General features: G+C 41.4%; 1 protein-coding gene across 3 annotated transcripts in view; it reads right to left on the bottom strand.

Annotated features, from left to right (window-relative positions):
* Positions 1-25,756, bottom strand: part of ASTN2 (astrotactin 2) — an 861,939-nt gene that overhangs the window by 164,768 nt on the left and 671,415 nt on the right. For all 3 annotated transcript variants that reach the window (XM_029919897.1, XM_029919896.1, XM_029919898.1), the window contains one exon: positions 18,140-18,405. In XM_029919897.1, the coding sequence (XP_029775757.1) occupies positions 18,140-18,405 (266 nt within the window). The remainder of the gene's footprint in view (positions 1-18,139; positions 18,406-25,756) is intronic.

Genomic DNA, 25,756 nt, shown 5'->3' with positions numbered 1-25,756 from the left:
AGGTACTTCATATGTTTTTGCTGCATGATTAAGTGATGCATGGATGAGTGGCAAACTCTGAGGAATAGAAGACCAGGAGCTCTCTGGATATCTAATCTATGCAATCCTAGTAGATCTTCTCCAACATCAGGGCAATAGATTGTGCTTCTATCGTTCCAGACTATCTCCAGACCATTTGTCCTGCCTGTCACTGAGCTGATAGCAGTTGTGAAAGTGATGAATAGCAGACCAATTATGAGCAACAGGAAACATCAGTTATAACTCCAGGGAGAAGACGCAGCCATATCAGTAGCCTCATCCATCTAATCATGAGTCATCTTCCCAAGGCATCTTGCCCTGTGACCTTGAACTGCCAAGGGCTTCTTAGTCTTGTATAAATCCAAGTTCTTCAGAGAACAGATCCCCCTCTCAGCCTGTCTCCTACAAGGCATTGCTCCTGGCCTCCTCAGTCCTAGAAGGGAAAACCTGGATGCAACTCACACTTTTCCTAAGGGGAGCTTTTAGCCAAGGCTCCCAACCCCACCCAAGAGACAAGACCTGTCTTCTAAGGTCTGCTGTCCTTAGACAGATAGTAACTCCTCTCCCCTGTGGTGAGAACATCTGGAGATGAGAGGCGGGTGGGAAGGTTTCAAGTGGAAGATTTGTCCAAGATTGTGGAGTTTATATCGCTAAATGCTAGCTTAAGTTAATGGTGAGTTTCTGAGTAAAGGACTGCAGAATTTCCTTTCTGTGGCCACTGGTGACCTCATTTTTCCAGTACGCCCATTTTCCCTTGGGAGGTATTTGAGAAAGACAGTCTCTCCAGCTGGTGAGGCTTCCATGGTTGGGCCTGTGGGTGGGGGCAGGGAAAGAAAGGTCAGAGGACAGGAGGGGACATGCTTAGTCTAGACTCAAACTAAGCTTATCTTTGCCTTTGAAAAGGAACCTTAGAAATTAAGCTGGGGAGGTTATGAAAATGGAAATTTCTACCACATTCATTCTAGTCACATTTCCATCATGGCATGTTGGGACTCTGAAGTCTAGATCCCTTAAACCATAAAAGGGATCTTTTTGGAGGGACAGCAGGACGTGGAGGTTAAGAGTATGGTCTTTGGAACCAAACCCCTGGGTTCAAAGTTTAGTGTTTTCACCAAGCAAATTGACAGAAGTGACTTCCACTGTCTATGTTTCATTTCCACATGTGTGAAATAGGGATACATTGATGCCTACAACAGTAAGGAATGGTTAAGCCTCATTTATAAAATACCTAACATACTGTCAGACCCATACATATGTCTATCTGAATACATATATTTGATAATTAAGTGAATATTGACAAAGCCCTGGACTTGAGTGCTCTCCACATGGAAGAAACATAAGTATTATGAATTATTATTTATTATGAACATAATAAAGTTGTTGTTTACAATTATTTACAGACAAAATTATTCTAGACACATCTATGCTCAGAATAATTTTTATTCTTTTTAATATTTTTTTCAGTGGGGAAAATAAGTCACTAGAACCAACTGCAAAAAAGACATTAAGATTACCTTTGCCTTTGGAGGAGGTATGGCTTTCCCGCTTTCTGTGAACTGACTACATTTCAGGTTTTTTAATCAATGGATGCCTGAGGCTAAGGCAATTACTATTTAGTGTGCACCTACTCTATGCTGAATGTTTAATCAGCAGCAAAAACAGAAGCAGAAGAGACAAGGAAGAAAAAAAAAGAGAAGAGTGAAGTTGAAGATGTAGGAAAAGGAAAGAACCTGCAACTAATATTGATCAAGTTTTTATTCACACTAGGCATTGCTAAAGGCTTTATATAAATAATCCTACTGAAGCCGACAATAATTCAATGAGTTACATCATCTCCATTTTATCTTAATTTAGATTCTGAGTAATAGAAGTTGTATCTTCATAGCATGTGGCAAAAAAAGAATGTAAGCCTAGGTCTATCTGATACTTGCACCTTCTTTTCTTTACATCTATCATATATAATATCCAGAACAATCCAAGGAAGCAAGTCTTCTTAAGATAAGACAATGGAGCTCAAGTAGGATATCTGTATAACGCTATCTGACAGGTAAGCATAGCCCTCTATCTGGATTTTTGTTTTGTTTTGTTTTTGTTTTTTGGGTATTTTTTAGTGGCTTACTTATTTATTTTTTTATTAATTTTTTAAACTTTATGTCCAACTTAGTTAGCATATAGTGCAACAATGATTTCAAGAGTAGATTCCTTAATGCCACTTACCCATTTAGCCCATCCCCCCTCCCCAACCCCTCCAGTAACACCCTGTTTATTCTCCGTATTTAAAAGTCTATTATGTTTTCCCCCTCCTTGTTTTTATATTATTTTTGCTTCTCTTCTCTTATATTCATCAGTTTTGTATCTTAAAGTCCTCATATGAATGAAGTCACGTAATATTTGTCTTTCACTGACTAATTTTGCTTAGCATGATATCCTCTAGTTCCATCCATGTTGTTGCAAATGGTAAGATTTCATTCTTTTTGATTGCTGAGTAATACTCCATTGTGTATATACACCACATCTTCTTGATCCATTCATCTATCAATGGACACAGGGCTCTTTCCATACTTCGGCTATTGTCGATAGTGCTATTATAAACAGTGGGGTGCATGTGTCTCTTTGAAAAAGCATAATGTGTCCCTTTGATAAATACCTAACAGTGCAATTGCTTGGTTGTAGGGTAGTTCTATTTTTAATTTTTTGAGGAGTCTCTCCATACTATTTTTCAGAGCAGCTGCACCAGTTTGCATCCCAACCAGCAGGGCAAAAGAGATCCTCTCTCTCTGCATCCTCACCAGCATCTGTTGTGTCTGGGTGACTCCAAAACATGGACCTTCTCAATGACAGGTCACTAAAATACCTAAAACCTCAAAATCTCTGTGATAAGTCTGTATACCTTGAATATAAAAAAATACCCTCCTTTATATAAAATATGCATAAATATATATGTATATATATACACACACATACACACATTATATGCTAATATATCTACCTATAGGTATATATTTATATTTATACTTTCTCCAGTTTCCTTCAAAATAGATATCTGAAAATTTGAGAAAAAAATAGGGAAGAAGCAATATGAAGGGATGGAGGAGATGCACTAATGTGTACTTCTCTATCCCAAAGCAACCACTTTACTACCATTTGCTGGTATTCCCTCTATTTTTTGAAAGGGAGTAAGAACTTCTGGCCAAGATTCAGGTTGGGCAAGCTAAAGTTGAAGGAGTCAGCCCAAACTCTTTTAAGAGTGGATTGATGCTTCTAAAAAGGATTGAGAAAAGGGCTTTGGATTGAGTTAATAGAAGGTCTTTGTTGAATCACTTCATATCTGTTAGAATGGCTATTATCTAAAAGATAAGATATTTTGATATAAGACACCAAAAAAAGACAAGACAACATCATCGAGCATTGGCGAGGATGTGGAGAAAAGGGAACCCTTGTGCCTTGTTAATGAGAATGTAAATTGGTGCAGTGATGATGGAAAACAGTATAGAGATTCCTCACAAAATTAAAAAAAAAAAAAGAACAACCATGTGAGAAAGCAATTCCTCTGGGTATTTATCCAAAGAAAATAAAAACACTAACTCATAAAGATACATGCACCCCAATGTTCACTGCAACATTATTCATAATAGCTAGATATGGAAACAACCAAAGTGTCCACTGATGAATGAATGGATAAAGAAAATGGGGTGTGTGTGTGTGTGTGTGTGTGTGTGTGTGTATTACACACACAAATATCATTTAGCCATAAAAAAGAAAATGTTTCCGGATGAACATGGATGGGCCTTGAACACATTATGCTAAATGAAATAAGTCAAGCAGAGAAAAACAAATGATCTCACTTACATATGGAATCTGAAGAAAAAAAAAACGAGTCATAGATAAAGAGAATAGATTAGTGGTTGCTCAGAGGTGGGGGATAGGAGTGGGGAAAATGGGTTAGTGTTAAAAAGTTTATAATTTACAAACTTGCAAATTAAAAAATAGATAGGTTATGGGGATGTCATGTACAAGTTTGTGCTATAATTAATAATACTTAATTGTACATCTGAAAGATGCTAAGAGAATAGATCTTAAAAGTTCCCATCACAAGAAAAAATATATAAGTATGTGATGATGGATGCTAACTATTAACTAAACTTACACGGTGATCATTTTGCAATATGCAAAAATACTGAATCGCATGTTGTGCACCTGAAACAATATAATGTTATACATCAATTACACCTCAGTAGGGGGAAATGAGGAGGATGAAGAGGAGGTCTTTGTTGAGTTTTAAGATAAGAACTTCAGTTAGGTGGTGGAATAGCTTCCAAGAGTCAAAGAAGTGATGAAGAGTTGAGAACAAAGGAGAAGTTTCACCATCAAGGAAAAGCAAAGTGAAAGATAGTGACAGGAGAAACCGTAGAATCCAAGAAAGGTTACTTAATGATACATTAGGCTTGCCTGTGATAAAGTGTAGAGGAAGGAGCCAATGATGAGACAGTCTCTATAGATTATATATTGAGACTACAGGCTATAGAACCAGATAAATGTGTTTAAATCCTGGTTCCAGGGGCACCTGGGTGGCTCAGTCAGTTGAGTATCCGGCTTTGGCTCAGGTCATGATCTCACAGTTCATGGATTCAAGCCCCGCTTCAGGCTCTGTGCTGACAGCTAGCTCAGAGCCTGGAGCCTGTCTTCGGATTCTGTGTCTCCCTCTCTGTCCCTTCCCTGTTCACGTTCTCTCTCTCTCTCTCTCTCAAAAGTAAATAAAACATTAAAAAAAATAAATCCTGGTTCCATAACTACTGGCTGTGTGACACTGATGAGGTTTCCCCTTCTGAGCTTTGGTCTACTTTAACCACTCACAAGTTATGCTTTGAATGCCTAGTATATACATGATACTAAAGATAGAAGCTATTGTGACACAGGACAAATCCAAAATTCTGGAAGCAAGAGACTTGGATTCTATCTTTAATTCTGCAGGCAAGTGAAGCAGTCTCCGTGTACTCTAAGGTCTTTCTGTATAAACCAAACATCATTAAGATATATGGATGTTGAAGTTCCTTCAGATGCTAATAGTTAAGATGGCTGGGAGTAAACAGAGTCTGAATTAAGAACAAACTCATTTGATGAAAAGTTATCAAAGGAGCTGGGGATATTTACAAGAACAAGACCCAAAATATCTTCAAATACCTGAAAGACTGTCACTTACACCCCGGAGAGAGGACAGATTTTTATTGAGCTACTTCTATGTGCCAAACATTGCTCCTAAGCACTGTACCTAGATTATTTTCATTAATAGTCTATTGTTTTCGTTATTTTAGTTTGAAACAATTCTATAAAGTAGACATTATTAATCCATTTTACTGATGAAAAAATAGAATCTTAAAACCTTAAGTAATGTGCCCAAATACACAAAGGAATCTTGTAGCAAAGCTGATATTTGAACCTTTATCTCTCTGATTCCAAATATATGCTCTGTCTAATAAGTCAATAGGTAAATCTATTTCAGTACAGTACTGATGAATGGAACTAGAAACAAGGATAGGGAATATATAGGAAAATATTTTGACTCCATAAAAAGGACATTCTAGTAGTGAGAGAAAAGCTGTTTAGGGATCACTGGGCAAGCTTCCCTTGGAAGATTCAAAGATTCTTGCAAGGTATAGTAGAAAAGATTCAAGCAATAGATTAGGATAGGCCTAGAAGCCTGGATAATCACTTCCACTTCAGAGTCTGCCTGCTCTTTATTTCTCATAAGCATTGTTTTGATCATAAAATAAAAGAATGAAATGTGGAGGAGAAGGAAAAGCAAGAGGAAGAACAGGAAAGGAGGGAACACAAATAAGAACTTGTCTATACTCAGCACCAGAGTAAGCTTACTACATACCAGGCACAAGACTAAGCATGTTACATGGCCATCTCATTTAATATAATAACCTCAGAATTAGGTATTATTATTATTATTATTATTAACCCCACATCACATCTGAGGGAACTAAAGTTCAGAATTCCTTGCCAAGAGTCACATAGGAGAAAAGAAATAGCCAGGACTTGATGACAGATGTGACCAGCATGAAAAACAAACTCCTACATACTAGATTAGAAAGCTCAGGTTATTTTATTAGATAACCTTGGTCTTCAGGTGTATCAATACTGGTTGTGGTAGAATGCCAAAAAAAAAAAAAAATCAAACCTGGTCAACCTTCTAGACCTAACCATCAAGTTACAGGAAACACAGGGGCAGAGGTACATGTTAAATGATACCATGGGGATGCAAGGAGTGAAATCCTGGCTGTGGAGACCCCTATTGGACAAATGATGTGGGTTTTCCTGATAAAATATGGCAAAGAATCAGAGAGAGAGAGATAAAGGAAGAAACCTACAGATTAAAAGAGACTTACTTATCAGCCAATCACCATGTTTAGATCTTATTTAGATCCTATTTCAATCAAACAAACATACCAAAAATATAAGACAATCTGGTAAACGTGAACAATGACTAGACATTTGATGGTATTGAGGAACTGTTAAATTGAAGAGCATGGTAATGGTATTGAAGCTATGTTTTTAGTCCTTACCTTTTAGAAATATGGGCTTTAAGATTTATACATAAAATTGCACAGTGTTTGAGGTGAGAGAGCAGGGTGATGCAGGCTTAGTGTAAACTGATCACTGTTGCAGCTGAAAGGTGAGAGGTCCATGGAAGCTCATTACATTAATTTCTCTGCTATGATAGAGGTTACAGTTTTCTAAACTAAATTGTTTGGGGTTGGGTAGCAGAAGACCTTGAGATTTAACAGTGTCCCCCACAAATGGGAAAGTGTGGAAATGAAGTTGAAAAAGAAAAGAGACACGTGGTCCCAGGAGAAGCCCCGTTCTTCAAGGGTTTCTCCTCCTCCCAAAACTTGAGTTTATAGCTGGGAACCCTTCCATTCAGAAATACTAGAAATGACATGACTCTATTGTCCAAAGAAGGCACTGTACAGACTGAGTGTATAACGGCACAAACTCATGCCTCTTTCAGCTGCATCTGCCTGGTGAATTGTGAGACACATCTGGAACAACTTTCTGGTTCTTAGAGAGAAATGGAGAAAGTTGAACTGTTTGTGAATTCTTTATGGGCCCTTTGCATCACCACTGACTGAAGTTGTCTAATGATCCAAGAAGAGCCCCTGTGAACAGGGATAAGCTCCATTTCTGAAAGCCAGGCACTGCCCTGGCTGGGGTAGTCTTTGCATGGTTGTGTGATGGATGAGTTGTTGTAGGTCAGCTGGAAAAGAGATTCCAGCCCTGGTTTTGATATGTTTTAGCCCTCTGGCACTCTGGGGGGAGGGAGGAGGCAGTGGCATCTACCCTTTCTGAGCCTCAGTTTCCTGAAATGTAAAATGATAGGTCTGTTGAGAGGATCAAGGGGGCCAGTGTATGTGAAAGCACCATGGAGACGTACCAATATGTCAGTAACTCATCCACTTTTCACTCATTCAATTCACCTATTCTCACTGAGAATTTACTGAATTTCTACTATGAGTCAGGGACTATACCAGAAGCAGTTGGTGCAATGCTGAACAAAAGTTTGCCCAGATACCCTTGTCTCATGGAATTTACCCCCTAACATATACGGCAATTATTTAAGTCAATTAGGAAAGATATTCTAGGAGTAAGGAAAACAGGATGCTTGGGGTCACTGAGCAAGCTGTTACTGGGAATGTTCAAACACAGACTCCACTACATTTGCAAGGCGTGGCAGAAAGGAATCAAGAAGTAGACTAGGGTTGGACAAGATGCTTGTACAATGCCTTCATTCCTGAGTTTACCTGTTCGTCCTTCCTCACAGGCACTGCTGTCATCATAAAAGAAGATAATAAAATGTGGAGGTGGAGGAGACATAGACATTAATCAATTTCAAAACATAAAAAATATTAATTAGAAACTTTGATAACAGCTATGGGAGAAATTCAAAAGACTCAAGAAAGTACATAAACAAATAAATGGGGAGCTTATCAAATCCAGAAGCTTCGGCAGCAATCTGGTGGGGCAAGTAGCAGTTAACTCAGAAAAGAAGGAGGGAGGGAAGAAATGCATGCTAGTTAGACAGAACACATGGCCAAAGGCTCTTCAGCAAAACAAAGTATAGCCTTTACAGAAACTGGAAGATCACCAGAGACTGAAAACCAAAAGCAAAGACGGTAGGGGTACAATGAGTTTTAAAAAGTTGGAAGGGCCAGCCAGTCCAAGCAGCCTCAGGTAGGCCATGGTAGGTACCTTGGACTTTATTCTAAGCAACTGGAAGGCAGTTAAGGGTTTGGATCAGGAAAGTGATGAGCCCAAGTTTTATTTTTGAAAATATTACAAGCTACTGGAAAAAAAATTAATTAGAGGAGGCAAGGATTATTGTTCGCCAATGAGGAGACAATTACAATAGTTCAGGCAAAAGTGGGTAAGAGTTTTACCCAGTGAACCAGACTGGGTAAGAGTGAATGTTTTTGAGAACTTCTTAAGAAGAAAAATCTATAGGATTTGAGAATGGGTTGTAGTTTTAGGGGGGTAAATGCAGGAAGGAAGAAAAGCATCAAGTATACCCCACTGGTCTCAGAATTGTTAAAAAGTGAGATAGAAAACACTATTTAAAAAGGCAGTCTTTTATGGCAAATGGAGTGTCTGCAAGACTTACAAATGACAAGCCACTCTATTTCCATTGGATGAAGAAAGTCAACCCTAGAATGGATTACAAAATGAATCAATATATAGAAGGAGGAGCAGTCAATTTTTCCAAAAACTTTGGCCATGAAATAAAGAAATGAAGACACAGTAGCTAGAGAAGGTAATATAATGCAATTATAATGTCTGTAGTGCACATTACACTTCCAAATTATGATAATTTAAAAAGTTGAAAGGAAGTAGCTAATAGAGAGTATAGCAAAGTGAGAAAAAGCTCAGGGGCTCAGGTCAAACTGTGGTTCCTCGACTCAGTCCTACTTCCAGGGTCTGGGGACAGGTGGCCTAACTTCTCCATGCCTCAGTTTTCACAATGGAGAACAAAAAGATAATAATACCCACCATGTAGGCTTGATGAAAAGGCTCAGGGAGCTAAGTACATAAAGAGCTTGAGCTGAGCTCCTGGCACAATGGAAGTGCTCAGGAAATGGTTGTTATTAAAAGTACCAGGGAAAGACATTATGCTATTTTTTTAAATCACATTTGCTAACTGAATTCAATGTTCCATGGGGCAAGGGTAGGGGGAGGATGCCCTGTGCTATGACATGCAAGAATGTTTGCATTTGCTAAGTCTGTATGTCTTGTAGATCTTACTGAAGCCTGTCGTGTTCTGGTCCCATGAAAGAACTATGTTTTCCAGTTTTGCAAGTAGGCAAGCCAAGCATTAAGTTCCTTTTTTGTAATTGACCATAAGCATGTTGAGTAATATGTGGATTATTTCTCCCTCTTTTCTTTGATCTTCTCTCTTGCCAAGGATTGCCTGACAGTCTGGTTCCTGGCCAAGGCACCTCCTCAGAATGCACTGAGATGGAGAGGAAGTGACCCACAATAGCAGAGATTTATGCCAGATTATAAGTACTTGACTTTCTTAATCCCTAAACAAGGAATTCCCTGAAGGAACTTCAGAATGAAAGAGACCTAATGAAACATGGTTTTGGACCATGGTTCTCAAGTTCAGTGTATATCAGAATCACTAAGAAAGTTTGCGAAAATGAAGATTCCCAGCCTCAACCTACCTGACAAAAAATAATCCATAGGAGGAAGCCAGGAACCTGCATTTTAAACAAATCCTTCCTCCATCCCCATCCCAACAGATTCTGAGTGAGACCCTCTGAAGTCTGGGTGTCCATATTCCACCAGCTACTCCTGACTTTGCTTCCCTGCTTCATTTTTTCTCATTTTCTAATATTCAATATTAATTACTATTATAATTGTTTACTTTTTGTCTCCCACACATGCTGTAGCAGAAATTAAGTCTGCAGATGGTCAAAATAGATGCCTGTTTCTCTCTTGAATGAATCCCAAATGCCTAGCATCGTGCCTGACTCATGGGAGACCTTCAGTAAATACTTGCTAAAATTATCTGAATTGAGTGTCCACACTCCCAGTTTTGCAGTCACCTCATATAGGAACTTCTGCAGTGGAAACCCCGACTAGCTGGCCATCTTATTTAAGTCATCTACAACATTTGGATCTAGAACATTTAGAAAATAGGATGATACCATGTACTTTTTTCCCAGGAAAAATAATCTGACAATGTATCATTTGGTATAAATTTTCAGAGGATGGAGATCCAAAGACACTTTGAAATCAGAGCTCTGCAGACCGCAAATTAATAACCCTTAGTTATTATATAGCCCTGATCCCTGAAATTCACCCTTCAACTATTGCTGTAGTTATTCACCTAAAAGTCACATTTACTTTTATTTTTTTAAGATTTTAATATTTTTTAATGTTTACTTAATTTTTGGGAGAGAGAGAATGAAAGCAGAGAGGGGGCAGAGAGAGAGGGAAAGAGACAGAATCCCAAGCAGGCTCCATGGGGTCAGTACAAAGCCCAACACGGGGCTCGAATCCATGAACTGTGAGATGACCTGAGCCGAAATTAACAGTTGGATACTTAACCAACTGAGCCACCCAGGCACCCCTAAGATTTTTTTTAAAGTATTCTCTACACTCAACGTAGGACTTGAACCTACAACCCCAAGATCAAGAGTTGCATGGTCCATCAAGGGAGCCAGCCAGGTGCCCCTAAAAGTCACATTTAGTCATTTCTTTCCCTTGACTGAAATCTTAAAGGAGGACTCCCCATAGTTTACATGGTTCCCAACTCCCTCAATTGCAGTGTTCAAAGCTGCCCACAGTTCAGCCCTGAGCACATCAGTCTTCCAGTTTGATCTCTTCCAAATCTCTTACACCTGTCACTGAGTGACTGATGAAACACATAAGCTTTAGACACAGACATCCCAGGCTTGCATTCTGACAATACAAGTACCTAGCTATGTGATCTTGGAAAAGTTACTTAGCTCTGTAAAGCCTCACATCTTGCCTTTTAATTTGTGAAATCAACATAACAGTGCATACTCAAATGTGTTGAGGGGTAGAATGAGAGAATGTATATTAATACACACAAAACACTTAAAAATGCCAGGTAGAGAGTTGGCACTCAATCATTGTTGAGCTTTATTCTTCTATACGTTTGGTTCACAGTATTTGAAATAACTTTTTCCCCCTTCCTTTCCAATATCCCTTAGCCTAGACCAAAGTTTGTCAAACTTTCTTTGTAAAGAACTAGAAATGAATGTTTTTGGCTTTGCATGCCATCCTGTATTCCGTGGTCACTACTAAGCCATAGATGATACATAAACAAATGTGTGGCCATGTTTCACACATGTTATTTATAAAAGCAGGTGGCATGCTGGATTGCACCCATGGGTCACAATTTTCCAACTCTGACCTGAACTAGCTTTAGAACTTTACAGCACTGGCTTCAGCTTCTCTGAGCCTCTGTGTCCTCCTCTATTAAATAGGGATAATAATAGTACTTCCCTCATGAATTGTTGGATGATTAAATTAGATAAAAGCAGACAAAGCCCTCAGCACAGTTTTTGGTATTTGATATGCACCTCATAGATAGGATTATCTTCATCATCCAACAGACTTGCCTCAAGCTCTTCCATGATCTGCCCCTATCCACCTTGCATAAGAATGTTTCCAGATTCTCTCTGAGTTTCTTTCTCCAACTTTTCTAACACTGTTGGAATGTCAATTGTATTATTTTAAAATAAGTCATGCATGAATGTAACATATGCAAGTAATTATAGTTATTTATGTGACTCTTCTGCTTCATCTACTAGACTGTGAGCTCCTTGAAGGTACAATCTGTATCTTACTCCCCTCTCTGTATCCTGTTCCCTCACACAGTCTCTGATATACCCTAAGTGCCCAAGGAAGGGAAGAAGATGGTGACAATGGTATTATGAAGACAGCGACGGTAGTTATGATAATGGTGGTGGGGACAGTGGTAGTGGTAATAATGGTGTGTGTGTAGGGGGGGTGATCTTGGCTGTTAATTTCTTTTCAAAGAACATTCATTTGGAATTCTCTTCTCAGTGAGAGCCAAGAAGTGTAAATAGAGCAAACAAGTCTTTCTGGCAGAGAGAGGATCTGCTAGAAGGTCAGACAACCACAACAGGACCAAAATTATACATGGCTCTTCCTAGAGCAGCATGAAAAGAAAAAGAAAAAAAAAACAAAACAAAACAAAGCAAAACAAATCTCACATGATTGGAAGTCAGGAGACCCAGGCACTAGGAAAGAATTATCCATGTATAGAGTATTTCACAGTCTTCAAATTGCTAGCAGAGGGTGTCTTAATTTTTCTACACAAGAGCCATCTGGTAAAAGTTACCACGTCCATTTTACAGATGAGGAAACTGAGTCTCAGAGAGATGAAGGGCATCATTGAGGCCCGAAGCCACACCTAACTGCTTCAAATTAAAAACTGGTGTGTGACTAGAGCAAGCCATTCCTCATCTCTAGGCCTTACTTTTACTATTTGTAAAATAAAAGAGTTGATCTGTTAAATGAACAGGATATAGTTTTTAGCATCCCTTTCTACTAAGAAATGCTGTGTCACTGCAATAAAGTACAAGATATGTACACCTTTCTCTTCCCAATATTAATGTAGGACGTAAAACTGTTAATATCTCGGGATGGGAAATAAATTGCAGGTCACAGGAGGATTCTTCTAACCTCAAAATATTTCCCTTATTTTCAGGGTAAAAGGTATATCTGACCCTATCACAGCACTGGGAAGTGTGTGACTGGGTGGGGGTGATGAAGTTAGCTCAGAATTCTCACGGTACAGATAAAGAAACAAAGACCACAACAGCAGAAGCATTCATGTCCAATGCCATGTAAGAATCGAGGGCAAAGCCTAGTTCAGATTCCAGATGTCCCAATTCTCTAGTTGTCCCAAGGAGAACTCCCAACCCCAACATGGATAGAGATAGATACAACGCCTAATTTACAGATGCGTAAAAGTAAGGTCACCCAGTAGTCAATGGCAGAGATGGGTTTCAAATCTAGCTCCGTCTGGCTCTGCACCACAAAACTATTCTGTCTCCCACACTTAGAACTTCTTCTTCCTTACCCACAGGCTAAATTAACAGCCACACAAAGTCTTATACATTAAACATCAGCTGTGCTGTGGTTTTGGGCTGTGTGGGGTCATTTAACAGGTGGAGGGAGGATATTTATGTATTAATCAAACTGTCCATCATAATGAATTTTTTCTGGCTTTCTTTGTTCTAAATCACAGCATTACATGTAATGAAGGGCTCCTTTCCAAATGAGGCACGAAGTGTCATCCTTTCCTAACGTATTTACAGAGATGGACGCAAGGAGATCCCAACCCCCAAAGGAGCTAGTGTCCAGGGGTCCCCAGGGTTATTCAGAGCACATCCTGACCCTGGTCCAGAATGAGAGGCTAGGACTGCCTCACAGACCTCAGGCAAGCCACACCCCCTCTCTCACACTTCCTACCGTGCCATGCAACGGGATTCAGAAGTTTACTGAGCACCCCAAATAACTCAAGGAGTCAGGGGTTCTTACATAGAAGACTAGTTCCATTCACCATCAGGAGGTCTATAGGAAAAGGAGATCCTTTTACTCTTTGTGAAACTCCACCTATAATATCCCTTACCAATGGAATATGAACTCCAACAATGTTTATAAAGTGAGAAAATATTTCTATATTCCCTCCATTCATGATCTGCCCTTCTGGGGTAACCAGTGATGTCTCCCATGCAAAATAGAGATCTTCCTCTAAAATGTCATGTCCCTAGCACTTAGGGCATCTGCAAAGTTATAGAGTACTACTTAGAAGAGGAAGTGCCAAAGGAAACTCGAAAAAAGGAAGGATCAAGTTTAGATGAACATCACTTTTATCATTATCATAAAGAGAACGCTTGTCCATTATGTGCTATCTGCCAGGCACTATGCATTCATTATCTCATTTGATCCCATAAAGACCACATTTTACACATGTGGAAACTAAGGTTTGGAGAAGTCATTCAGCATCACACAGTGAACAGGAGACGAGGTAGGATCCCAACCCAGCCCTAGCAGGGCACAGAGCCTGCGCTACCTGATTCCACTCAGACAAAGTTTCCTGCAGGAAACTCCAAAAGAAACTCACTTAGCCTCTCTGCCTTTTCAGGTAGGGAAAGAAAAACCCAGAAAGGAAAAAAAAAAAAAAAAAAAAAAGGATTTGCCCCAGCCTTGCTGTGTCTCAGGGTCAGAGCCCAGGCCAAAGTTCCTTTGTGTTTTATCCATGTGTCCTCCACCTCCAGCTGCAGAGAAAAGCAAAGAGATAGAGAAACCAGGGGAGAAGGAGCGATGGGGTCTGGGGAGGCAGAAAAACAGATGACAGCCACAAGGAGAGTGGCTGCCTTCTCATCACACCAGCCTCATTCAGTGGCCATGTTCCCCTTCCCCAGACCATTTCCTGACCTACAGTCTGCCTTTCCCACCCACTGCTTCCTTAGCTTGGCTCTCCCGGGAAAGCCTAACATACCACAGCCCCTGGACTGTTATGCAACTTAACAACGGCCTACCATTGGGATTTGGGGAGAAGCAGCTTAGAGACTCGAGGAAGCCAGCTTGTCCACCAACTCTGACGTTTCTGAGAGGGATGACTAAGAGGAGGAGAACATGCAGGTGAGAACACGACACCCCTGTCCATTCGCCTGCCCAAACTCTTCCCAGGCTCCCCAATATTGGGGGCCAGACTCCTCCCCACCACAGCTGCCTCAGGCCTGCCCAGCCCAGCCCTGCCACTTTCTCCTCAGTGCTGTCCGGCAGCCCTCAGTCTCGACCCCTGTCACACAGTTCCCTAGGGACATGGACCACATCTGTTCATTCTTCAGGCTTTTGCAGGAGCTTTGTCTTCAACGTTGCATGTGCTCAGGCTCCTCACCTTCACCCAAACCCAGTCCTCCACATTCACTTTATGATTCCAAGCCCATTTCAATGTCACTTCTTCAGGGAAGCCTTCCCTAACTCCACAAGACCTCCTGCCACACTTTTGGAACCCACTGGCCTGCACTTCTCTCTTGGTACTTTGCAGTCTGTCTTTACTTGGGTGATTATTTCATTAATACCTGCCTCGTCCTTGAGAATAAAGACCAAGTCTACGCATTACACTCTTCACTTCTCAGGGAACGATGCAGTACTTGGCATGTAGTAAGTACTCAAAAAGAATGAATGAATGAATGAATGAATGAATGACTAGTGCTTCAAGAGTCCCAGATCTCCTGTAAGGAGAACAGTGACATCTAGTGACTGCTTTCACACTCTTGGGCTTCTCTGATCAAACTCCACCAAATGGCCTCGAAAACATCTCACTGGATTTCCGAAGAACTGAATTATTTTGCTGATGCCAAGGGAAACTGGCATAGAATTCAGACATGGGGGAATCTGACTCCTAAGCAAGGAGGAAAGGAGCCACCAAGCCTCTTGCTACCACATGTGCCAAGAATACATCCCAAAAGTCCTGTGACATTGCTAAGATGGTGCGACATTACAGATGAGGAGAGTCTGGCCCAGAAAGGCAGTCACTGGGCCAAGTTTACAGAGTAGTAAATAGGGATTTTCACAGCCTCACCCACCAAGTCCTGGAGAGTGGCGAAGCACGAGGCTTCACTTATCCACACTGACACAACACTGGCCAGACCATCTTTGGTATTCAGTGGACATTTCTGCAGCCTCCTGAGAGGTCTCCCTCTTTGCACCCTTGCGTTTTCACACTCATTTCTCACCCTGAAGCTGGAGCGCTGGAGATATATACTTATTTGGGTTTTTTTGTTATAGTTAGTGTGGGGACATTTCATGCACAGAATCAGATTATCCATGATGCTTAATTCATAATTCAAGCTCATTATTGCACCATGCATGGTTAGGCTTTATGCATTCATCCAGTTAGTGTTTGTTAATTAGCTAGTTTTAATACTTTAATAAATGCCCACAAACCTACCACCCAAAATGTCAGCTAGGAACTTGATATCTCCATGTAATGAGGGCTCCCTCATTGCCCCGCTTCCCTGACTCAAGACTACCATCATCCTGAGTCCTATGTGTACCATTTCCTTGATTCCTTTTTAAAATAGTTTATAGCACCTGTATTCATTCCAAAAATATAGTGTCTTTGGCATGTGTGTATCTGTTTTAGCTCAAAACAGGGGAAGGGTGTCTGGGTGGCTCAGTCAGTTGAACATCCAAGTTCAGCTCAGGTCATGATCTCATAGTTCATGGATTTGAGGCCTGCATCGAGCTCTGTGCTGACAGCTCAGAGCCTGGAGCCTGCTTTGGATTCTGTGTCTCCCCTCTTTCTCTGCCCTTCTCTCTCTCTCTCTCTCTCTCTCTCTCTCTCTCTCTCAAAAATAAACATTAAAATTTAAAAAAAAACAGGGGAAATGGTATCATGCTATATAATACATACCTTTGGAACTTCTATTCTTCATTGAATAATATGTTCATTCATCTCATATCAAGTATCATATAGTCCATTTGTTTTATCTGCTGTAGAGCATTCACCTATATGTGCATTCCATTACACACTTATTTAACTGCTCTCCCCCTGAGGGGTCTTCTGGGTCATTTCCAGAAGGCTCCTTCTGCTGCACAAATCTAACCTATCTAATTCTTCCTGCATATCCTAAGCATCTCAGTGTGCTCCAGACAGGTCCAAATTCTGTGAGCTACTTTGCTATAACCTCCTTTTGACCTCTCTGGCCTCATCTCTGCTTTCCTTCTATCTTTTGATTTTAGTCCCAGGGGATGTCCTCCACTCTTTGTACGGATCATGTTCTTTCCTACTTCTGGCCATTACTGGACACTCCCCCACCTCCTTACTCTCATCCCCTCTCTGTCCTCTATGAAGCCCTACTTGACCACTTACCCGTGCCCCCCCCACCCCAGCACTTGGTCCAGTAGAATGCTACAGTGGGAGTGCATAGCCCATAGCATCCTATTGCTGCTGGTCAGGAGTCAACCAGAGCATCTTCCCTGGAGGCGCAGGGCTACCTATCTGGAAGTTTCTGCAGAGGAAAACTTGGGGACCAACTAGAGATGCTTTAGCCATTTTCCTCTTCCTAAGTGAAGGGCTCGCATTGCTATTCTTGGTTTTTATGAATTTGGGTTCCTGAAAGACTGCATTTAAAGAAAATGTTCATGAATACAATTTTGCAAACCAGTGAAGTGAATCATTTATATGGCTCTTCAAGCCCAGGCATGCTATAATGAAAAATGAGAGATGCAGAAGGAGGAAAAAGAGGAGATATAACTTCGCAATTAAGTACATAGGCTCTGAAGCAGACCAACTTTGACCAAATCACTAAATATCTCTGAGATTCCCTTACTTGTAACGTGGTCATGACCTTAGGATGAACCATATGGAATTACCATTTTTTATAAATTAAAAAGTGATCCACTGTTGGCAATTTCATATGAATCACACCAATATTTATATGTATTTCATAGATCTGGAGGGAACAGAAAATGAGATAATCCAAGCATAGTATTGAGGCAGAGACTGTTAGGTTTTCAACAAACACATGTATCTTCTTCTCCTAGGCAAACAGATAGAATATATTTTCCAGTTTTTGTTTGCAGACAGGTGTGTCCAATGGCTAAGGTCCAGCCACTAGAAAGGAACTGAAATGATATTTGCTACTTTCAAGCTTGGCCCATTTAAATTTCTCATGTAGGATCCTCCATGTTCTTTCTACTTCCACATTGACCATGGAAGTGCCAGGTTGATGGAACACGAGATAGAGCAAGGGGGGTCTCTGAACGATTTCTCAAGAGTAAAGCCGCTCATCATCAGAAACACTTATCTGGGACTCTGCACAAACAAGAGATAACTTCTATTGTCTTAGGCCATTGAGATGTGAGGGTTTGTTGGCAATAGCAGCTATACATGTACTTAAGACGTGGTAGGTAATCAATCAATGCCAGTCATCAGCATGGTGATAATAACAAGACAGTCCCAAGTGGACAAAGGGCCTACAAAGGCAGAAGGTGGGAAGATTGGTACTTAAATAGGACACAGGGCTGTGTCAGGAAAACTAACCTCCTTGGTGCCGTTGTCTTGGATGAGGGTGTACAGTGGTACCACTCGGTTGATTTCCAGTAGCACTGGTGTGGGGCTCAGCTGCTCCTTGCCCGGCCGGCGGCAAAGGTGACAGGTAGAGGGACAGCGGCCTTTCTCCTCACAGCGGATCTCCACACCCGAGATGAGCTGGTCATCTGACAGCATTTGTGCTGTCAGCAGACCTGAGAGGTAGGTGATGAAAGGCATGGACTTGAGTTCCTTCTTGCTGCCCAGCTCTGTGGTCTCTGGAGAGGGAAAGAGAAATTCAATATTGTTTGAAAGGTCAGACTCTTGAACCCATAGGGTCCAATGTGCTAAGGAGGTGGTATGCACTGGAAAGGAAAAGAAGATGGTAGAGTTGTTTGCTCATGATGCCTTGGAAAGCACACTGGCTTGAGGACTCAAGGTGTCAGAATGCTATCTTTTTTTTCCAATTCATATTAAATAGCTCCTTACTTTTTCTGGACCTCTCTTTCTCCATATTTAAAGTTGGTTGGTTAGATAAGAGGATTCTCCAAGGGCCCTGTAAGATGTAAATATCCATAGATATTTTTCCCAACAGGAAATTCCTGTCTACTGTCAATTTACATAAATTCTACATTTCTTTTGAGAACTTGCTCCAGTCCTATGTTTTCCATGAAGTTTCGTGTAACAGGGGAAACATAAACAAGAGTCAAATAAATTTCCATTAAAATCCCAATTCTTCTTGAAAATAGCAAGGTGTCTTGGGAAGGCCTCTTAATATCCAAGAGCTTTTGGAGATTAATTCTATAAAATGGGGTTTTAATGTTAACTGAAACAGTGATGAGCAGTAAATGAGACAGAGGAGATGGACCTGTCTGGAAAAGAAATGATTTCCTCTTCCTTGCTCAACTGTTCCCTTGTGCAAATTTCTTTTCCTGTCTTCTTCACATGTACACTGAGATCTAATTGTGTATGTTCCACTCTGTGCTGTCTCTTTTGATTTGTAGTTAGCATTTCCCACCTCTGTGCCTTTGCTCACCTTACTTGCTGCCTCTTCAAATGTTTACCACCCATCAAGGCTCCATTCCAATATCACCCTCTTCAGGAGATCTTTTCTCCTTGTTCTAGCCCTTCTTCCCTGAATAAGCATTTCTGTTGATAAGCCCTTTTCTTGTTAAGCTCACTTTTTCATCTCATTTTCTGCTGACTTTGCCAACCAGATTATCAGGTCTTGGAGACCACGTCTCGCACTCTTGCCTCCCGCATCCTGTCTGCTGCAGTATCCAGCATGGTACTAGGGATGTATTTGAGACTTTATCAAAGAGGAAAATTAGACAATTCTGAATGGCTAGAATGACATGATCTAGTCAGGAGGCTCCAAAATCCTTCTCAGGAATTCTATGGATCCCAAGAAGCATCTCAACAGATGCTTGCAAAGGACAAGAAGGAAACTGGGCAGGTGGAACTCTAAACCCACCTTTCGACTTCCATAGAACCATGCCACTTCTATCTCTTCTATAGACTGGCCTTCTACATAAGACTTCATATGAAGTGAGTGGTCTATGGCTATATCAAAAGCTTGAAAAAGCAAAGTAATTTCTACAACCCAGAGAGGTCCATTTACATCACAGACTACGTGAATGGTGTTCTCAAACTTGTGTGATGTATAATCTGAATGGCAAAGGGACAGGGCGTGGTCCAGACAGCAGCTTCTTCTAAGCCTGGTAGAGTGAAGGCATGTTGCTGCTTTGGTGGAAACTGGGGCCCTGGGCACCAAGGCCTGAGAGGAAAAAGTAGAGTTGTCTCCTACTCTTGCTCTTGGCTTGCAGTGACTTGCAGCGGTGATCTGGAAATGGGCTTGTGAATGAGAAATACAAATACTGCAGCCTTCATTCATTACTCTCTGGGCCCTCGGGCCTGGATCTGGGCTCCACCTTTTCTGTCTGCTGGCTGTCAGCAAATACTTATGAGCATCAGATCAAAGGCTCTGAGGGAGGAAGACAAGGAAAATTCCAGCTAACCAATCCTTCAGAGGGATTAAAGAAGAGTAGTTACTAAGATAAACAAAACAAAGCTGTGAAGAAGGCATCTCAGCAGCTGGGCAGATAGAGACAGTCTTATATACAGACAAGTCGAAAAAAGATGAAGATGATGACTTCTGGAAATGTGGGCCAGAAGGAATAGTTTTAGAGAAGAGTGACATTAAACTTGGGAGAGAAAAACCATTGAGGGGAGAAGGTTGGAGGGCAGTAGGTTGGAGTGCAGTCAGAGCTGTGAGGACATTAGAGGGACAGTTAGTCCACATTCTCTTATCCAGAGGTCAGTAAACTATAGTCCATGGGTCAAATCCAGCCTTCTGCCTTTATGTATGTATGTATGTATGTAAATAAAGTTTTATTGGAACACAGGCACCCCATTCATTTATATATTGTGTATGGCTACAATGGCACAATTGAGTAGTTGCAACCAGGACACTATGGCCCACAAATCCTGAAATGGTTACTATCTGATCCTTTATAGAATAAGTGTGGGAGCCTCTGCTCCAGTCCTAGGTTATAGCTAGGGAAACTGAGTCTCAGAAAGAGAATCTACCTTTGGTCACACAAGATGACAGTATAATGGTAACATTGGAATAAATTAGGCCTTCAGTCTTGTGAATCTCCCATGAGGAAAAAAAAAAATAGTGAGGCACCTTTTCTCCATAGAACATCTTTCAAAAATTATTGAAAAAGCATACATCTGGGGGCACCTGGGTGGCTCAGTCGGCTAAGCCTCTGACTTCGGCTCAGGTCATGATCTCATGTTTGTGGGTTTGAGCCCTGCATCAGGCTATGTGCTGATAGCTCAGAGACTGAAGCCTGCTTCCAATTCTGTGTCTCCCTCTCTCTTTGCCCCTCCCCTGTTCATGCTCTGTCTCTCTCTGTCTCAAAAATAAATAAAATATTAAAAAGAAAAATTTATATAAAAAAGGAAAAAGCATACATTTGAAAATGGTAATCTGGTACAACCCTCCCATTTTAAACAAGGGAAAACTATGTCCCAGAGGAAGACTTTCCAAGGTCATACCCTGAATTACTGTTCCTTTTGGCACAGGATTCCTGTCTCTTCTGTTAACCAATTCATCACCTAAACTACTACTTTTATCTTGCATTTTAAACCATAGATGGCCTACCCCTTATAGCACCTTGCCATATGCATATAATTTAACTGGGAAGGAAAGATGGTGTTGGAAGTAAAAATTCCCTTGATCAAATAAACATTCATAACCACTGGGTCACAGATATAACTATCCATTTAACAACAAAACAAGCTATCGATCTTTTCCAATGAATCTCTCCTATCTTCTTTTTTTTTTTTTTTAATCTATCAATCCTATAGTCGGGATTAAAAGCTCATGGTCTAGACTAACAGCTTCCTGCAGTGGCAATAAAGAATTCAAAGTTGAACTTAGAAGCTGGTTTTGCAAAAGGAGGGCCCTTGAGTATCACCTGGTCCAAACCCATTACTAAACAAATGAAGAACTTGAGACCTAAACAGAGAAAGAGGCTTACCTCTATATTCCATGCACATTTATTAACAATGATCCTTTTTGTAAAGATTGTATCATGCCCAAGTTATGCTCTGGATGAAAGTTACAGCAGGGAAGACCATTAACCATTCCAGTAATTATTCCTCTGTAGACATGACAATTGTGAAATCTAATTATTTCTGATCCAACCTCACTCTGTGGCTAGAGTCATCTTCAGTTCAAGCGCCAGTTCTTCAGAAAGGCCTTGCCTGAACTCCATCCCCATGCCACCTATTTACATAGGGTTTCCTATTAGCATCCTGTTCTATCCATCACTTCTCAAAGCGTCCAGACTATAAACTCCATGAGGACTAAGACCGTATTAGTTTTGCTGATTCCCATATCCACATTTCAAAGAACACGGAACGCTTAGGCTTTCAGTAATATTTTCAATAAACATTTGTCAAATATGCATTTATAGACCTCGATCACCGTGCTATCTTCAAAGCATCGGTAAGTGGAAGAACCAAGATGTGTGCCTTTCACGACCGACAGTTAATGGACAGCTTGTAATCAAGTGACAACCTCTTCCCAAAGCAGAATTAGCTTTCTCAGTTGGAAGGTTTACGGATGAATAGTTCTGACCTCCTCTGGGTTTTCACATAGACCCTTGCCATTGAAGGGTTGGGAGTGTGCAGTTAAAACAGCCTGTCTCTAACAGGCCAGGATCAAGAGCATTTTTGAAGAGAGTTATCCTCTGTTCACATTTCCCATCCCTCTGAACAATGCTTCCAAAATAGGATCATGTCTGGTTTCAAGCCCAATTCAGTTCCAATGACACTACAACCCATTCATTTGAGAACCTGCCAACTGAACTCTCTTTTTTCTCCTCCCAAATTCCTGCTGGGTAGGATTTTGTTGCCACCAAAAAAAAAAAAAAAAAAAAAAAAAGGCAGCAGCCTCAGTTGAAGTGACAAGTCCTTGTTGGGAGGGCAGCCAGGGCTTTTCGGCAGGAGGCGATGGCACTGCTTGCCCTCATCCAGAAAACAAAACAAAGGCAGCAGCCGAAGGGCTCCTGGGAGAGCCAAAGCCGTGCGAATGTTTGTTCAATATTCGGCCACAGCGCAGGGCGCTGCCTCCCAAGTCAGACAGGCTTGCTTTGGCAATAGGCTTGCGCTTGAAGCATTTAAAGGCTCCACAGGGACCAGAGGGGCTCAAATTAGAAACGTTAAGGGTGGGGGAAAGAGGGTGAGACTTTTATATCATAAAGAATGGCCTTTATTACAGTGATGGCCTCCCAGGAATTGCTGAAATGGGATCATTTCTTAGGCGGAGTTACTGTCTCCTGTTGGAGGAAAGCAATTGCTCTGAGGCCTGACTCAGGGACCCACACAAATATCCTTAACAAAGGGAAAGGAGCCAGCTAAAAGGCCATCAGCAAGGCCTGCGCTGGTGCATTGTGCAATCCAAACTCCCCAGACGAACAGTCAGAACAGTCAAGGTCACGCATCGTCAGTGTGCCCTTCATAAGTCACGGCACCAACCTGAATGAATGAGTTCTTGGGAGGATCAAATATGGTGCCTGGCGGAGGAGAAGCACTCGGTCCGAATCAGTTGCTGCTGCTGCTGTGGTTGCGTTAATTCTTACTGCTGCTGGGGTTCACAGGACGCTACAACACGATTTCTATTGAGGCACCAAGATAAAATAGAAATGAAATCCCAAAGCCGAGCCCCGATATGCAGAATTGACAAAGTAGATGATTCCTAGTTTCCTGTTCCAGAAACCTCCGCCAGAACAAGGAAGTAAAACAAGGTCAGAGAGTAGACAGGAAGGATTTAGGAGAGATTTGCTTTAGAGAGGCTATTACCTAATGTTTAGAGTTTCCAGCACCCCAAGTGAGAGACGTGTGGAGCGTGCTACCTTCTAATCCCATTTTGTAAGAAGGAGCCTCGAGTGTGCTTCTCGGAGAACTTCCCTACAGCTGGGAAGAGAGTGGATGAGGGTCTTTCTCCACCTGCCAAAACTCTAGTGGCCTGTGGCAGCAGAGCAGACGGGAAGCGACATGGGGAGGAGACCCAAATCCCAGAGGCTGCCAGTGTGAAAAATGCTGGAGTCTTTTCCCTACACCGGGTGTGAGTCACATACGAGAAAGAGAGACCTAGAATGATTGGTTCTAGGTCCTACCCAAGAGGAATTCTATCAGAAATTGAAGGGCTCATCCCAGTGAGAGTCCCTCTGAGGTAGGCCACTAGAGAAACACAGTAGCAACCAGCCTAAGAGAAAATGCATCACCCCTGGGTCTTGGAGAAAGCCCCAGAAAAAGCCCCTGAGAGAAAGGGCCAGCTTTAAATACTGTCAGGAGAACGCCGAGCCAGATACAAGGGTACCCGATGAGCTTCCTAATCCTTACCGTTTCCTTCTCCCTCTGCTTGGATCATGGAGGGAACGGAAAAAGAACTGTGAGGTCGAAAAACAGAATAAAGGCCAATCTTGTCGCACCTCTTAATGCCCCCACCACTGGGGAGGGCAAGTGATCTCTCAGATTTAGAGATCTGATAAAAATTCTTGGACTGGACATTCTAATTCCTGAGTGGAAAGGCAACTTGTTGTGCTAGCAACTCAAAATGTCTCTATCAGTGTGTAGCCCCTAAAAGTGAAAACAGATTAGATGTGCCCTGCTAAAATCTTTATCCAGGAACAGAGGACAATTATCCCATCGACTACATTAAAAGGACTGTGAGAATCAAGTCACATTTATATTTTTGAACACACACACACATATATTTTCATGAACTGTATTGTGAATATTCTCAATTTGTATTAACTGAACTATGTACACCATCCTCACTATGTTGATCACATTTTTAGTTTTAGTTAATAAGCTAGTTCAATTAATTACTGTCTCCCCAATTAAACACGCATTCCAGCACAGAGTTCCACTGTCTGATGTAGTGTAGATGGTTGGCAGATAAGTATCTGAACAAATGAAGGTGATCTGACCCTCTTTCCCTTTAATCCCTTCCACTCTTAAAACACTTGTGAGACTTAAGCTCACTATCTCAATTTACCATCATAGTTTCAAAGGCAGATGGTCTTAACCTTACTTTATAGGGATACAAATAACAGCTCAGAGAGATAAAGCAATTTGCTCAAGGCCAATTAAAGCTAGCAACTAGCCTAGCTTTTTTTCTTTATAAAAACCTTTTTTTTTCAAAGCGGGCACCTGGATGGCTCAGTCGGTTAACTATCTGACTTCGGCTCAGGTCATGATCTCATGGTTTGAGGGTTTGAGACCCACATTGTGCTCTGTGCTGACAGCTCAGAGCCTGGAGCCTGCTTCAGATTCTGTGTCTCCCTCTGTCTGTGCCTTTCCCCCACCCCACTCATGTGCTCTCTCTTTCTCAAAAATAAAAATTAAAAAAAAAAGTTTATTCATTTATCTCAACAGAGAGGGGAGGGGTGGGCAGAGAAAGAGAGAATCCCAAGCAGCCTCCTCACTGTCAGTGCAGAGCCCAATGTGGGGCTCGAACCCACAACGGTGAGATCGTGACCTGAGCCAAAATCAAGACCGGAGCCACTTAATCAATTGAGCCACCCAGTGTCCATAGCCTAGCTTTTTATACTAGTTCTCCTACTCCTACCATCATCTGTGTTTCCTCTCCCCAGATCGTGTAGCACTGACTCTCACTCTTGCACAATGAGTCTCTGTTGCAAACACTTGGGCCTTCTCTGTTGTTTCACTCCAAGACAACACCTCCAGACTTCCCCACCCTGTTCCATGAGCTAAAGCATCTCCTGGGTAAAAGGTATTTTAAAGGTCACCTGGTCAGAAATCCCCCCTAAGGTTCCATTCACCACCAAATTATCCTCTTCATTTTGGAAACTTTTAATGATATAAAGCTCATCATCTTTTTAGGCTTCCAGTTCCACTGTAGGACAGCTCCATTAAATCTAGATGGCATTTCTCATCCTAAGCATCGGACCCAGACCCAGAGTTTTGCACTTTATGTAATTTGGACACCTTATCTGAGGGACTCAAGCCCGTCCCCTACTTGGGGCTCATGCTAAGATTAACCAACTAACTAGGTGGATGAACTCCCAATCCCAGGAACTGTGGGGCATT

Source organism: Suricata suricatta, chromosome 13 (assembly GCF_006229205.1).
Source record: "Suricata suricatta isolate VVHF042 chromosome 13, meerkat_22Aug2017_6uvM2_HiC, whole genome shotgun sequence".
In the NCBI taxonomy this organism is placed as follows: Eukaryota; Metazoa; Chordata; class Mammalia; order Carnivora; family Herpestidae; genus Suricata; species Suricata suricatta.
The sequence above is the reverse complement of the archived record's forward strand: the minus strand, read 5'-3'. Positions and strand labels throughout refer to the sequence as shown.